Source organism: Mobula birostris, chromosome 8 (genome assembly GCF_030028105.1).
Source record: "Mobula birostris isolate sMobBir1 chromosome 8, sMobBir1.hap1, whole genome shotgun sequence".
Taxonomy (NCBI): Eukaryota; Metazoa; Chordata; class Chondrichthyes; order Myliobatiformes; family Myliobatidae; genus Mobula; species Mobula birostris.
The window spans coordinates 16,506,812-16,524,425 of record NC_092377.1 but is presented as its reverse complement, the minus strand read 5'-3'; the positions used below and the strand labels follow the sequence as shown (position 1 = coordinate 16,524,425).

At 42.7% G+C, this 17,614-nt stretch overlaps 1 protein-coding gene across 3 annotated transcripts in view; it reads right to left on the bottom strand.

The window, feature by feature from the left end:
• akt3a (v-akt murine thymoma viral oncogene homolog 3a) overlaps positions 1 to 17,614 on the bottom strand; it is a 484,690-nt gene that overhangs the window by 268,346 nt on the left and 198,730 nt on the right. For 2 of the 3 annotated variants that reach the window (XM_072264837.1, XM_072264839.1), the window contains exon 3: positions 6,058 to 6,224. The exons of the other annotated variant lie outside the window; for it this stretch is intronic. In XM_072264837.1, the coding sequence (XP_072120938.1) occupies positions 6,058 to 6,224 (167 nt within the window). The remainder of the gene's footprint in view (positions 1 to 6,057; positions 6,225 to 17,614) is intronic. 3 annotated transcript variants of the gene reach the window in all.

Below are 17,614 nucleotides of genomic sequence, written 5' to 3'. Positions count from 1 at the left end.
CTTGAAAGATCATTGTTAATGTCTCCGCAATCTCTTCAGCTACTTCCTTCAGAACCCAAGGGTGCATTCCATCAGGTCCAGGAGATTTATCTATCCTCAGACCATTAAGCTGAGCACCACCTCAGTTGTAATTTTCAGCATCATTTTTTATTGGTCCTATATCTACCCTCAATTCTCTTTTACCCTTTATATACTTAAAAAAAAGCTTTCAGCATCTTCTTTGATATTAGTCGCCAGCTTCCTTTCATAATTCATCTTTTCCTTCCTAATGACCTTCATAGTTTCCTTCTGCAAGTTTTTAAAAGCTTCCCAATCCTCTATCTTCCCACTAGCTTTGGCTTCCTTGTATGCCCTCTCTTCTGCTTTTACTTTGACTCTGACTTCACTTGTCAGCCATGGTAGTGTCCTTCTTCCATTCGAAAATTTCTTCTTATTTATAATATATCTGTCTTGCACATCCCTCATTTTTTGCAGAAACCCCAGCCATTGCTGCACTATTGTCCTTCCTGCTAGTGTCCCTTTCCAGTCAACATTAGCCAGTTCCCCTCTCATGCCATTGTAATTTCCTTTATTCCACTGAAATACCAACACATTGGATTTCAATTTCTCCTTCTGAAATTTCAAAGTGATCTCAATCATATTGTGATCACTGTTCACTGAGGGTTCCTTAACCTTAAGCTCTTGTATCACCTCCGGATCATTGCACAAACACCTAATCCAGCACAGCCGATTCCCTAGTGGGTTCAACAACAAGCTGTTCAATGAAGTTTCTCTCTTGAGGTCCAGTACTGACCCAGTTTTCCCAACCCACTTTCATGTTAAAATTCCCAACAATTATCATGATATTGCCCTTCTGACATGCCTTTTCTATCTCCTGCTGTAATTTGTAATCCACATCACGGCTGCTGTTTGGAGACCTGTATACAACTGCCATTAGGGTCCTTTTACCCTTGCCATTTTTTAAACTCAACCAATACAGACTCTACACCTTCTGATCCTACGTCATCCCTTTCTAATGATTTAATATTATTTCTTATACACAAGGCCCTTATACACCAGCCCCTCTGCCTACTAACCTATCTTTTCAATTCAGCTCCCAATGGCAGCCATCCTTCAGTCAAGTTTCAGGGATGGCCACAATGTCATATTTGCCAATATGTAGCTGAATTTAGATTATGAGAACACTCAGTCCTCTTTTATTGTCATTTAGAAATGCATACATGCATTAAGAAATGATACAATGTTTCTCCGATATCACAGAAAATTTCCAAGATTATCCATTTTATTTCTTATGCTGCATGCATTCAAATATAACACTTTCAGTCCAGTATTTGCTGCTTTCTGTTTTAACTGCACCACGCCTCCATTGCCCTGTAGCTCACCCTACTGGCTGTGATTATACCTCATCTCCTGTCTGTCCTTTCTATCATCTCTGTTACACGCTATCTTTGATTTATTTCTGTTTTCCCCTTCCTCAGCCGTATCACTCCAGTTCCCATCCTCCTGACAAATAAGTTTAAACCCTCCCTAGCAGCTCTATTAAACATGCCTGTTCGGATATTGGACCCCTTTGGGTTCAGGTGTAACCCGTACTTTTTGCACAGGTCATACCTCCCTCAGAAGAGGCCTCAATGATCCAGGAATCTCAACCCCTGCCCCCTCCAGCAGTCTCTCAGCCACACGTTAATATGCCTGATCATGCTATTCTTCCATTCATTAGCACGTGATACAGGCAGCAATCATGAGATTACTACCCTGTAAGGATGCAGTGCAGAATAGGTTCTTCCAGCTGTGATTTCACCCTAGCCTAATCACGGGACAATTTACAATAACCAATTATCATACTGGTACGTCTTTGGATGGGGGGCGGGCGGAGAACCAGAGCACCAGGAGAAAACCCACATATTTTACAGGGAGGACATACAGACTCCTTACAGATGACATTGAAATTGAATTCTGAATCCTGCACGAGGACTCCCAAGTCTCTTTGCACCTCTGATTTTTGAATTTTCTCTTTCTAGAAAATAGTCTATGCCTTTATTCCTTCTACCAAAGAGCCACACACTTCCCTACACTACATTCCATCTGCCATTTAATAGCCCATACTCCCAGTCAAAGTGCTCCTGCAGACTATCTGCTTCCTCAACACCACCTGCCCCCCCCCCAACTTATCTTCGGATCCTCCAAAGAATTGGCCATAAAGCCACCAATTCCATCATCCAAATCATTGGCATACAAGGTGAAAGGAAGTGGTCCCAATATAGACCCCAGCGAAACACCACTAGTCATCTGCGGCCAACCAGAAAAAGGCCCCATTTATTTCCACTCTTTGCCTCGGGCCATTCAGCAATTCTATCCATGCTAGTATCTTTCCTGTAGTACCATGGACTATTCACTTGTTAAGCAGCCTGATGTGTGGTACCTTGTCAAAGGCCTTCTTAAAATACAAGAAAACCACATCCACTGACTCTCTTTTATCTATCTTGCCTGTTATTTTCTCTCAAGGAAATCAAGCTTACTTTGGCCTATTTTATCATTTGCCTCCAAATACCCTGAAACCTCATCCTTAATATTCAACTCCAACATCTGCCTAGCCACTGAATTCCGGTAAAGGGCCTATAATTACTTTTCTTCTGCCTGCCTCCTTTCTTAAGTGAAGTGACATTTGCAATTTTCCAGACCTCCAGAACCATTCCAGAATCTAGTGATTCCTGAAAGATCATTACTAATAGCTTCAAAAACTCTTCAGCTGCTATTTTCAGATCCTTGGGGTGCAGCCCATCTGGTCCAGGTGACTTCTATACATTGAAAACTTCCAGCACGCAAAGCACCTTCTCCTTAGTAATAGCAACTACACTCACTTCAGCCCCCTAATACTCTCAAATCTCAGTCATATTCCAAGTGTCTTCCTCAGTGAAGGCCAACATAAAATACGTATTAAGTTTGTCCACCATTTCTTTGCTCCCATTATAAACTCTCCAACCTTTCCAGTGGTCCAATATCCACTCTTGCCTCTTTTACTCTTCATACATCTAAAAAACCCATTTGTATCACCTTATATTATTGGCTAGCTTACTTTCATATTTCATCTTTTCTCTCCTTATGCTCTTTATAGTTGTCTACTGTTTGTTGTCATAAGCTTCCCAATCCTCTAACTTCCAACTAATTCTATGCTCTACTATATGCCCTCACTTCAGCTTTTATAGAACATAGAACATAGAATAGTACAGTACAGCACAGCACAGGCCCTTCGGCCCACAATGTTGTGCCAACCCTCAAACCCTGCCTCCCATATAAGCCCCCACCTTAAATTCCTCCATATACCTGTCTAGTAGTCTCTTAAACTTCACTAGTGTATCTGCCTCCACCACTGACTCAGGCACTGCATTCCACGCACCAACCACTCTCTGAGTAAAAAACCTTCCTCTAATATCCCCTTTGAAGTTCCCATCCCTTACCTTAAAGCCGTGTCCTCTTGTATTGAGCAGTGGTGCCCTGGGGAAGAGGCACTGGCTGTCCACTCTATCTATTCCTCTTAATATCTTGTATACTTCTATCATGTCTCCTCTCATCCTCCTTCTCTCCAAAGAGTTAAGCCCCAGCTCCCTTAATCTCTGATCATAATGCATACTTTCTAAACCAGGCAGCATCCTGGTAAATCTCCTCTGTACCCTTTCCAATGTTTCCACATCCTTCCTATAGTGAGGTGACCAGAACTGGACACAGTACTCCAAGTGTGGCCTAACCAGAGTTTTATAGAGCTGTATCATTACATCGCGACTCTTAAACTCTATCCCTCGACTTATGAAAGCTAACAGCCCATAAGCTTTCTTAACTACCCTATCCACCTGTGAGGCAACCTTCAGGGATCTGTGGACATGTACCCCGAGATCCCTCTGCTCCTCCACACTACCAAGTATCCTGCCATTTACTTTGTACTCTGCCTTGGAGTTTGTCCTTCCAAAGTGTACCACCTCACACTTCTCCGGGTTGAACTCCATCTGCCACTTCTCAGCCCATTTCTGCAACCTATCGATGTCTCTCTGCAATCTTCGACAATCCTCTACACTATCTACAACACCACCAACCTTTGTGTCGTTGCAAACTTGCCAACCCACCCTCCTACCCCCACATCCAGGTCGTTAATAAAAATCACGAAAACTAGAGGTCCCAGAACAGATCCTTGTGGGACACCACTAGTCACAATCCTCCAATCTGAATGTACTCCCTCCACCACCACCCTCTGCCTTCTGCAGGCAAGCCAATTCTGAATCCACCTGGTCAAACTTCCCTGGATCCCAAGCCTTCTAACTTTCTGAATAAGCCTACCGTGTGGAACCTTGTCAAATGTTGGTTTTGACTTCTCTTGTCGACCACACTTGCATCATCCTGCACCATACAGTACTACTTCTCTTTGGGCTTCAGAAATTCCAGCTATTGATGCTGTGCCATCATCTCTGCTAGTGATCTCTACCAATCAATTCTAGCCAGCTCCTCCTCTTGCCTCTGTAATTCCCTTTACTTCACTGTAATACTGATACATCTGATTTTAGCTTCTCAAATTGCAGTGTGAATTTTATCATATTATGATCACTGGCCTTTAAGGGTTCCTTTACCTTAAACTCATTCATCAAATCTGGTTTATTGCACAACACCCAATACAGTTGAGCTGATCCCGTAGTGGGCTCTACTACAAGTTGCTTGAAAAAGCCATCTCGTAGGCATCCTACAAATTCCCTTTCCTGGGATCCAGTACCAAGATGATTTTCCCAATCTAACTGCATACTGAAGTCCACCATGAATATCATAACATTGCCCTTCTTACATGCCTTTTCTATCTCCTGTTGTAATTTGTACCCCACATCCTGGCAACTGTGCAGAGGCCTTTAACTCCCATCAGTGTCGACCACCGTAAAGGACTCAACATCTTCAGACCCTATGTCACCTCTAAGAATGTGATTTCATTTTTTTTAAAACAACAGAGCCCCCCCCCAGCTGTCCCCCACATCCACCTACCTAACTTTTTGATATACAGTATATCCTTGGGTGTTCAGCTTCCAATGATGATCTTCTTACAGCCACATCACACCCTCCAATCTCTAACTGCGCAGCAAGGTCATTTACCTTATTCTCTATAACATATGTATTCGAATACAATATTCAGTCCTGTATTTATGGACCTTTTTGATTTTGCCATGTTACTGCAATTTTGTTCTATCTTCTACTTCAGTCTCACTCCAAATTGCATCGACTTCTATACCAACTGCCCCTAACCTCAGTCCCCTCACTCTAGCTCCCATGTCCCTGCGAAATTAGTTTAAACCCACCCCAACAGCTCCAGCAAGCCTGCCCACAAGGATATTGGTCCCCCTTGAGTTCAGGTATAACTCATCCTTTTTGAACAGAAGAAATTCCAATGATCCAGGAATCTGAAACACTGCCCCCTGTACCACTTCCTCAGCCAACATTCATCTGCCAAATCATCCAATTCTTACTCTCGCTGGCACATGGCATAGGTAGCAATCCAGAGATTAACTACCCATCAAGACCACAGAACCTGCTGATTCCAATGCCACCAGATCACAATCCCTGTGGCTAACCTCAACGGCTCTAACAATCCAGAGCAGACTCAAAACCTGGACTCCACTGCCATCAGTACAGTTTCCAACGACCTCAGACATCTCCAAAGTTGCAATTGCGCAACCTTCAACTCTGACTCCGGTCTCGACCTTCAGGTCAGGTCTTCACGTGCTGCTGCTGGAACCCGCATCTCCCCTTCCTTACCACTTCGCAATCCTGTCTCTCTCAGGTCCCATTGCCAGCACTTGGGCCTTCGGAGACTCCATCTTCCTCTAAACCCGCCATCCCTGAACACTCCAAACCTCCCTTCCCCTCTGACACTACCAACCTCTTTCCCCCCTCCGATCCCAGCTCTCATCCACAATGGGTTTTCACCGTTCCCTCTGACCCTGCTTCTCCAAGACAGAATGGTCTGTCATCAGTAAAGGCCTCACTTTTGTTCTCCTGCACCCACACCTCAGTGAGCTCTGTACCTACCATGACAATGAACTCTTCTTCTGCCGCTTCCATCTCCGAGCCCATTTCTTTGGCAAGGATCCTCCAATCTGCACCGATGATCCCTTCTTTCATCTTCAACCTCCTGCTCTTCCTGGACACGCCGTCCTGGTCTTCTGCCTGCTCTGGACCTTTCCATTGCCAACTGCCTAAGGGACATTAACCATCTAGACTTTAGCTCTCCTCTCTCTATTCCAACCTCACTCTTTCCAAACGTTCCGCTCTCCATTCCCTCTGCACCAATCCTAATCTTCCCATCAAAACCGCAGATAAGGGAGGTGCTGTAGTAGTCTGGCATACTGACCTCTACCTTGCTGAGGCCCAACGCCAACTCTCACGACCCCTCTTCTTACTTTCCCCTCAAATAGGTCCCCACTAAGGGACACCAGGCCATTGTTTCCCATACCATCACCAACCTTATTGACTCTGCGGATCTTCCTTCCACTGCCACCAACCTCAAAATTCCCACACCCTGCACCTCCCGTTTTTACCTCCTACCCAAATTCCACAAACCCGTTTGTCCAGGTAGACCCATTGTTTCAGCTTGTTCCTGCCCCACTAAACTCATATCTGCATACCCCGACTCTGTTTTACCCCCGCCACCCCATTCAGTTCCTTCTTACCGACATCTGTGACACCTCACACACTCCTGATTTTTTCAAGGATTTCAGGTTCTCTGGCCCCCATCAAATTTTTACTATTGATGTCCAGTCCCTATACACCTCCATCCCCCACCAGGAAAGCCTGAAAGCTCTCCATTTCTTTCTGGACACCTCCACCCTACAAGATTATTCACTAACCCTGGATCCATTCTCTTCACACTAGCTATGTACTAGTTAAGGGGTCCCTAACCTTTTTTGCAAAGCGGACCGGTTTATTATTGACAATATTCTTGCAGACCGGCCAACCCGAGGGGGGGGAGTGGGGAGGGTTGCCAACGGACAAGAGTAGCAGTCAAATACGTTGTGTTTACCTCGAGAAAGACTACAATGACCATGAAGCCTTGCATGCGTGTACGTGCCGATTTTTTCCTACAAATTGTTTTTGGCGATTCTGTACTGTTGGGGGGGGTGTTAATCACGACTGGAATATAGGTGGCTAATACACTCAATTTCATTTCTAAAAGGGTTTATCTAACAAATATAATATTAAACACACAGTGCATATTTTCCTCGCATAAATATAGTGGTAAGTCATTTATCAGGGGAGCTTGAAGTAAGTGTTGACTAACTTCCAGTAGAAGTGGTAGAGGCAGGTTCGATATTATCATTTAAAGAAAAATTGAATAGGTATATGGACAGGAAAGGAATGGAGGGTTATGGGCTGAGTGCAGGTCAGTGGGACTAGGTGAGAGTAGCGTTCGGCATGGACTAGAAGGGCAGAGATGGCCTGTTTCTGTGCTGTAATTGTTATATGGTTATACAAGTCACTTATAAGTCAATAGCATCATAACATTTTAAGTAACGTTTGGATATTAAACACACAGCACATATTGTCCCCGTATGAACATATAAAATCATTGCAACACACCAATATCGCTGAATCAGTGGGAACCCTGGGCTGAATACTTGTTTTCCTGCAACAAGACGGTGCCATCGAGGGGTGATGGGAGACAGCGATACTCGAAAGGGGTTCTTGGTGTCCAGTCTATTCCACAATTTAGTTCTCGTTGATTTCGTTGCAGAGATAGGTTGGAAATGGAGGCAACATTTTCAGTGCTTTCGTGGCTACCTCTGCTTCCTTCAGTTAGTCCTGACAAAGGGTCTCTGCCTGAAACGTCGACTGCACCTCTTCCTAGAGATGCTGCCTGGCCTGCTGCGTTCACCTGCAATTTTTATGTGTGTTACTTGAATTTCCAGCATCTGCAGAATTCCTGTTGTTTGCGTTGTTCAGGATATTTAACCTTGACTTTGATCCAGAATGCTGGCAGAGATGTTATGTCAAACATACTTTTCAGCCCACCGTCATTTGCAAGCTCGAGGAGTTGAGCTTCTTCCCGCGCTGACATGGATGACGCACGGGTAATGACCTTGCGTGCGTTCAAGCTTAACAGTGCGTGACAGGGAATGAGGAAAGGTGCAGCTGACTCATACTGCCAAATCATATCGTTTCCTCACGGCCCGGTAGCACATGCTTTACAGCCCGGTGGTTGGGGACTGCTGTACTAGTTGACAAAGACAGAAAAAAATTAAAACTTACTGGAAACTTATAAGCTCCACTTGTTTTCACCCAAGCCTGACCACTAACAATGGCCCTACCACTGACATCTTACTTCTTTTTAATTGACTTTTGTTTAGTGCCAAATAGATCACTATGAATGTAGCCCACCAGAAAGTCCCAAAAGGTTCCGAGTTATTTCTAAATCTTGTGCCATCTCTCCAACAAGCGAGTGCTCATGATGATTGCAGCCCACCAAAAAGTAATCTAGAAGTAACCTTATAGATTACTTTTAAGAGTTACTCAGATACTTTTAAAAATCCTGCCATTCCACAAGACATTAAACCTGCATATTTACCCCCTAAGCTTAAAGAGAAGATTCCTCAAAACTGCCCAAACGTTTGCATGTCATAGCACGGTTCTTACCTAAAACTTATCAACCCCATCACTAGAACAAATTTCTTTTAATCATTTGGTCCTTTATGACCACGAGACCACTGTTCTACAAAGATAAGGAATGTCTACAATCCATGCCCAGACAGCATTTCAGTAAATCTCATTACTTGGCTGACCTTCTATCTATATACAGGCAGAGGCCAAAGAGCAAAGCTTCAAAGATTAGGACAACAAAGTGGTGCTCGCAGGAGGCAGAGGAGCAGCCATGGGATTGCTTCGAGTTGGTGGACTGAACTGTTTTCAAGGACATATCTGTGATTTGAATGAATATACTATGGTTGTCACGGACTTTATTAAAACAGTTGTAGATGAGCGTGTCCTCCACAAGATCATTCAGAGCCTTTCCCAACCAGAAGTCCTGGATGAAACATGAGATCTGCAATCTGCTGAGGGCCAGATCAGAAGCATTAAAATCTGGTGACCAAGAAAATTACAAGAGGTCATGATAGGATTTCCAGAAAGCCACCTCACAGGTGAAATGGCAATTCTGAACTAAACTTGAAACAACAAATTATGGTTGACAGTTGTAGCAGGGTTTGAATAGGTTTCAATGGGTATATTAAATGTATACAATATAGATTCTGAAATTATTTTTCTTGCAAATATCCATGAAAACAGGAGTGCCCCAAAGAATGAATGACAGTTAAATATTAGAACCCCAAAGCCCCACCGCTCAGCTCCTCTCCTGCGCACAAGCAACAGCAAGGCAACAACCACCGCCCCCCCCATCCCCACCAGCAAAAAAAGCATCAGTGTCCCTCCTAAGCACTCAAGCGTTCAGCAAAGCATCAATAAAGACACAGACTCGCAGTGTCCTAAAGACTACTCATTCAATACTATCATATCTTATGAAGTTAAATCAAGCAACATATGAATGCAATGCCTTGTACGCTCATTTTGACCATCAAAACATGGAGGAACCATCAGGAACTCCCACTGCCCCCAATGAACCTGTGATTTCAGATCTGAAGCCGACATGCGAGTAGACTTCAGAAGGGTGAACCCAAGAAAAGCACCCAGCCCAGATGTGCTACCTGTCCAAGTATTAAATACCTGTGCTGGTCAACTGGCTGGAGTGCTCACTGAGATTTTTAACCTCTCACTTCGGCAGTCTGAGGTACCCCACCTGCTTCAAGCAAGCTTCAATTATACTGGTGCCTATTAAGAATGTGGTAACCTGCCTCAATGACCATTGTCCAGTAGCAAAACATCCACAATGATGAATTGTGTTGAGATGTTGGTTTTGAAGCTTATCAATTCCTGCCTGAGAAGCAACCTGGATCAGCTCCAATTTACTCACTGAAGTAAAAGATCCATAGCAGATGCTATCTCATTGGCTCTTCACTGAACCCTGGACTATCTAGACAGTAAAAAAATGCATACATCAGGATGCTCTCTCGTGACTACAGTTCAGCATTCAACACCATCATCCTCTGAAAACAAATCAATTAGCTTCAAGACCTTGGCCTTCATCCCTCCTTGCGCAATTAAATCCACAGTTTCCTCACATGCAGACCCCAGTCAGTTCAGATTGGCAACATTGCCTCCACGATCTCCATCAGCACAGGCTGTGTGCTTAGCCCCCGCTCTACTCATTTTACACTTATGACTGTGTGACTAAGCACAGCTCAAATGCCATATTCAAGTTTGCTAATGACACCATTGTCATACACCAAATCAAAGATGGTGATGAATCAGCATACAAGGAGGGAGACTTAAAATATGGCTGAGTAGTAACAAAACAACAACCTTTTATTCAATGTCAGCAAGACCAGGAGATGATCATTGACTTCAGAAAGAAACCAGAGGTCCATGAGCCAGTTCTCAAAGGACCAGAAGTGGAGAGGATCAGCAACTTTAAGTTCCTTCCTGTCCTAGCCCAACACGCCTCTACTATTCAGCATCTAAAACTTTGACAAACTTCAAATCAGATGTATAGTGAAGAATACATGGCTGGCTGCATCACAGCCTGGTATGGAAACACCAATCGCCAAGAACGGAAAATCCTAAAAAAAAAGTAGTGGATACAGACCAGTCCATCACACTTAAAACCCTTTCCACCATGGAGCACATCTACACAAAGCTTTTTTGCAGGAAAGCAGCATTCATCATCAGAGACTCCCACCACCCAGGTCATGGGCTCCTCTCGCTGCTCTGATCAGGAGTCTCAGGACTCACACCATCAGGTTCAGGAATAGCTATTACCCCTCAACCATCAAGCTATTGAACAAAAGGGGATAAATTGCCCTATCATTGAAATGTTCCCACAGTGCATGGACTCACTTTCAAAGGCTCTTCATCTCATGTTTTCAATATTTATTGTTTATTTATTATTTCTTTCTTTTTGTATTTACATTTTGTTGTCCTTTACGTACTGGTTGAACTCCCAAGTTGGTGCAGTATTTCATTGATTCTAATATGGTTATTATACTATTTTGATTTAATGAGTATGCCCACAGGAAAATGAATCTCAGGGTTATATATGATGACATTTATGTAGATTGATAATGAATTTACTTTGAACTTTGATGCCTTGATTAATGAAAATTAATGTCTAGCATTAAGGCATCGATATCTGCACGAAGTACAAATGTAAAACAATAACTGTAACACTAACACTTTAATGACATACCTTGTTCTTGTGAAATTTATTAGTGGAATTATCCTTTTTACCTCTTGCCGAACCTGAAAGGCCAGGCTAACATTGGTACACTATCAGCCAAGCAATATTCTTGCATTGCAGATTAGAAAATGGGTAACCAGGAAATCAAAGCATAAAGGCAGGCTGGGAAATAATGTTTGCTCAGAGTGAAAAGCAAGATTGTGGACTCCCAGAGGAAGGACTGGAGCTTCAGGAAAACAGATGTAAATGACAGTCAAGTGTAGATTTTTAAGTGCTGATTCATAATGACTATGACAAGACCAACTTCCTTTTGTTCATTTCCTCACCTGAATGCAAGCTTTTTACCCAGCCATGCCTCAACAAGAGGCCTCTCTTGCTCCCACTGTAATTTTCTTTCCTTATTTATTTAAATTCATATTGCATCCACCCAAAATTCTCTACTCAGTACACTCTGATGCTTACCATTTTTCTTACTGACTTCAATTTGATCTGTCCATTAACCCTCTCAAAATAGCCTTTCTCCTGTGACTTTATAATTCAAGCAAAACAGCTATCATTATTCTGCCTTAAATAATATAGCCTCCTCAACAGCATTTCTTCTTTTCTCTCACCACGTCTCACTCATGCCTAAAAGATCCGCTCCCCATCCGTCAATTCCACTTACCTTGGTTTTGTAATCTCCTTCCCACCAATTAAGAATTTTCTCCTCCACTGAACATAACCTGCTCTACTTCAACCAAACAAGAGTCATTTGTTGCAGAATAGCAAACCACTAATCTGCTCGTGTACAGTATTTTCAGCTATATCTAGGATCAATAACCTTCAGAATACCAAATTGAATGTCAAGGAGAGGAGATTTGAGGAATACAGACAAAATGTTGGAGGAATTCAGCAGGTCAGGCAGTATCTATTGGAAATCAATAAACAGTCAACATTTCTGGCTGAGACCTTTTCTTTGATGGAGATGAAACTTTGGTATTTCGTAGTGAATGTTATCATGCTTAAACAACAATGTATATTCAAAAATAAACTTACACATTGTACAATCAGCATTGAGACAAAAAGAGGTTTCATTCAGAATGGGGATTCCCAACCTGGGGTCCCCTTGGGTCCATAGCATTAAAAGAAAGGTTAGGAACTCCTGATCTAGGATCTTTGAAAATTACTATCCATTGGACTGCAGAAGCTTAGTCACCAAGTACATTGGTTCTTGATTAGTTAAGGCATCAAAGATGATGTGGAGAAAGCAGGAGAATGGTTCAGCCATGATTGAATGGCACAACAGACACAATGGCCCATATAACAGGAATTCTGCAGGTGCTGGAAATTCAAGCAACACGCATCAAAGTTGCTGGTGAACGCAGCAGGCCAGGCAGCATCTGTAGGAAGAGGTGCAGTCGACGTTTCAGGCCGAGACCCTTCGTCAGGACTTCGTGAATCAGTACAATGGGCCATATGGCCTATCTCTGCTCCTATGCCTTATGATCTTGTACTCCAGGCAAAATGTTTGGACATTCAAAATCAAGACAAATGGTGCTAGTACAGAAATGTGGCAAAAATCAGCTGTGAGCCAATTACACGGCAGGTCAAGTACAAAATCTAAATGGTTTATTTGAAATTCTTAGTACAACCTAACTTCATAGGAACTGGAGAACACCCAGTTAGCACAAACAGCAAAATGACCGAAGGCTTTGCGGATTGACATATTGGTTATACCCAATGATAGTACCTTATTGCCATCTCATGGATTACATTCATGAGATGTAATTTATAACGATGATTTAACAACAACCTTCCTTTGTTTTGCAATGCTGTGTAAAAGGTATAATTCATTTTCATTGCAAATAAACTAAATAAACGTGGTGCCTAACAGCACTGTCTGAACTCACCTGCAAAATTATTTTCTGAAACAGCAATCTAGGAGTAATATTTAGTAAAACTTAAAAATGACCCCACATGGTGTTCTTTATATTATCCATTCAAGAACAATGTCTGGAGCCATAACTTGCAGTTGTTTTGTTGCCTTCATAATGGGTTATAGCTCCATAATCAGATTGGAACTGATAAAAATTTTAGGTCAAATGTCTGAAAGTTTTAAGTGATTTCTTAGAATGCCAAGTTGAATACAATGGAGCCACAAAAAAGATGTACTGGTGTTCCCCGCTTTTCGAACGTTTGCTTTACGAAACCTCACTATTATGAAAGACCTACATTAGTTACCTGTTTTCGCTAACAGAAGGTGTTTTCATTGTTATGAAAAAGGCAGCGCGCAATAAAAAGCAGCGCGCGCCCCGAGCAGCCGCTCTCCCCCGGATTCGGAACGGTATTCTCATTGGCATTGCTTAAACACGAACCTGTGAGCATCCGTTTTCAAGATGAGTTCTAAGGTATCGGAGAGGCCTAAAAGAGCTCATAAGGGTGTTACACTTAGTGTAAAACTAGACATAATTAAGTGTTTCGATCGTGGAAAACGAAGTAAGGACAAAGTGAGTTTGGCTTGTGGAAGTTGACGAAGATGATGTTGAAGAGGTTTTGGCATCCCATGACCAAGAACTGATAGATGAAGAGCTGATGCAATCGGAAGAGGAAAGGATAACAATTGAAACTGAATGCAGTAGTGAACAGACCGAAAGTGAAGTCGTCCAGGAACTGAACGTGAAGCAACTGCATGAGATTTTCGCTGCAATGATAAAGTACAACTTTAATTTTGAAAGGGTACGTCGGTTTAGGGCAAATTTGCAGGATGGTTTGAGTGCTTACAAAGAACTGTATGATCTAAAAATGCGCGAGGCTAAGCAGTCAAGCAAGCCTTCCACATCAGCCACAGCAGATGACGAACCTCGACCTTCGACATCGAGGCAGGCAGACATAGAAGAAGATGACCTGCCTGCCCGGATGGAAACAGACAACAAGATGACACCCCAGTGTCCCACCACCCCAATCCCCGGGCCACGGACAGATACCGATCCGTGGAGAATGCAGCAGTAGCCGGGAGGCACACAACACATCTTTAAGAAAAAAGCCGAAATAAACAAGCTAATTAATTACGTGCCAGGCGGGACCTAATTAATTAGCTTGTTTATTTCGGCTTTTTTCTTAAAGGTGTGCTGGGTGCATCCTGGCTACCGCTGGACAGCTGCATTCTCCGTGGATCGGAATCAGTTCGCTGCCTGGAGGTTGGGACCACTGCACCACCCCAACCTCCGACGAGTCAGCCTAACACACCATCATCAGTCTGCTCGGCGCTGTCTTCCCGATTCCGATAAGTGATACTACACTGTACATACATTATTTCTACTTTATATAGGCTGTGTATTTTTAGGTGTTACTTGGTATGATTTGGCAGCTTCATAGCTTAAAGGTTACTGGAGAGCACTTGCGCCATGTTTCTGCCGAGAGCGCTTGCGTGAGATTTTCGCTACGGAGAACAGTGCTGCAATGATTGTGGAAAAGTATTTCTACTATTATAGGCTGTGTATTCATCATATCATTCCTGCTTTTACTATATGTTACTGTTATTTTAGGTCTTATGTGTTATTTGGCATGATTTGGTAGGTTATTTTTAGGTCTGTGAACGCTCACAAATATTTCCCATATAAATTAATGGTAATTGCTTCTTTACTTTACAACATTCCGGCTTACGGACCATTTCATAGGAACGCTCTACCTTCGGATGGCGGGGGAAACCTGTACAACTTACTGATTCTGTGCTTAAACATTTTTCAAAGTTCAAAGTAAATTTATTATCTAAGTGCTTATATGCCACCATATACATTTTCTTGCAGACATAATAAATCAATAATAGAATAACAATCATAATAGAATCAATGAAAGACCGCACCAACTTGGGCGTTCAACTGGTGTCCAAGGACCAACTGTGCAAACACAAAATGAAATAATAATAATAATAATAAAAAGATCTCTTCCCAATAATAGGGGTTCCTTAAGGCAATACAGGACCAGGTGGTTAATACAAAAAAAAATCAAAAATACATGATAAATGCAGAAAATGTTAAGAGAAACCAGAAACAATCCAACATATTACAGGAGCCTGCAGCAGTTTAAGTTAATCTGACTACATACACAGGCACAATCACGTAAGAAACATCATTCATCAAAATCTTGCTTTAAAATACAAACTCATAATAGGCACAATAACTTATTATAAATACAAGCCTGATTCAGTTTTAGAATCAGACCCTGCAAATTATACTACGACAGATCCATTACGGAAAGGACAAACCATAATAACCAACTGGATATAACATTACACACTAAACAAGCAGGAACAACTTAATAGATATAGCCATTCCAAACACATAACATACAGAAAAAGTATTTTCTTGCACTTTTTATACTCCTCAAGCACCTTATTTACTCAGTTTCCTATACATGTCATACAACTCTCTCTTCTTCTTTATCAGAGTTGCAATATCCCTTGAGAACCAAGGTTCCTTATTCCTATTCACTTTGCCTTTAATCCTGACAGGAACATACAAGCTCTGCACTCTCAAAGTTTCTCCTTTGAAGGCTTCCCACTTACCAATCACACCTTTGCCAGAGAACAACCTGTCCCAATCCACACTTTTTAGATCCTTCCTCATTTCTTCAAATTTGGCCTTCTTCCAGTTTAGAACCTCAACCCTAGGACCAGATCTATCTTTATCCATGATCAAGTTGAAACTAATGGTGTTATGATCACTGGAACCAAAGTGCTCCCCTACACACACTTCCGTCACTTGTCCTAACTCGTTTCCTAATAGGAGATCTAATATTGCATCCCCTCTAGTTGGTACCTCTGTATATTGATTTAGAAAACTTTCCTGAACACATTTTACAAACTCTAACCCATCTAGACTCCTAACAGCCTGGGAGTCCCAATCAATATGTGGAAAATTAAAATCCCCTACCACCACAACTTTATGTTTCCTGTAGTTGCCTGCTATCTCTCTGCAGATTTGCTCCTCCAATTCTCGCTGACTATTGGGTGGTCTATAATACAACCCCACTGGCCATACCTTTCCTGTTTCTCAGCTCCATCCATAAGGACTCAGTAGACAAGCCCTCTAATCTGTCCTGCCTGAGCACTGCTGTAACATTTTCCCTGACAAGCAATGGTACCCCCACCCCCACCTTTCATTCCTCTGCCTCTATCACATCTGAAACATCGGAACCCTGGAATATTAAGACCATAAGACAAAGGAACAGAAGTCGGCCATTCGGCCCATCGAATCTGCTCTGCCATTTTATCATGGGCTGATCCATTCTCCCATTTTGTCCCACTCCCCCGCCTTTTCACCATAACCTTTGATGCCCTGGCTACTCAGATACCTATCAATCTCTGCCTTAAATACACCCAATGACTTGGCCTCCACTGCTGCCCATGGCAACAAATTCCATAGATTCACCACCCTCTGGCTAAAAAAATTTCTTCGCATTTCTGTTCTGAATGGGCGTCCTTCGATCCTTAAGTCATACCCTCTCGTACTACACTCCCCCATCATGGGAAACAACTTTGCCACATCCACTCTGTCCATGCCTTTCAACATTCAAAATGTTTCTATAAGGTCTCCCCTCATTCTTCGAAACTCCAAGGAATACAGTCCAAGAGCGGACAAACGTTCCTCATATGTTAACCCTCTCATTCCCAGAATCATTCTCGTGAATCTTCTCTGTACCCTCTCCAATGTCAGCACATCCTTTCTTAAATAAGGAGACCAAAACTGCCCACAGTACTCCAAGTGAGGTCTCATCAGCACCTTATAGAGCCTCAACATCACATCCCTGCTCCTATACTCTATTCCTCCAAAACTGAATGCTAACATTGCATTCGCCTTCTTCACTGCTGACTCAACCTGGAGGTTAACCTTAAGGGTATCCTGTAAAAGGACTCCTAAGTCCCGTTGCATCTCAGAACTTTGAATTCTTTCCCCATTTAAATAATAGTCTGCCCGTTTATTACCCCTGCCAAAGTGCATAACCATACACTTTCCAACATTGTACTTCATTTGCCACTTCTTTGCCCATTCTTCCAATCTATCCAAGTCTCTCTGCAGACTCTCCATTTCTTCAGCACTACCGGCCCCTCCACCTATCTTCGTATCGTCAGCAAACTTAGCCACAAAGCCATCTATTCCATAATCCAAATCGTTGATGTACAATGTAAAAAGAAGCGGCCCCAACACGGATCCCTGTGGAACACCACTGGTAACCGGAAGCCAACCAGAATAGGATCCCTTTATTCCCACTCTGTTTCCTGCCAATCAACCAACGCTCTATCCACGTATGTACCTTTCCCATAAT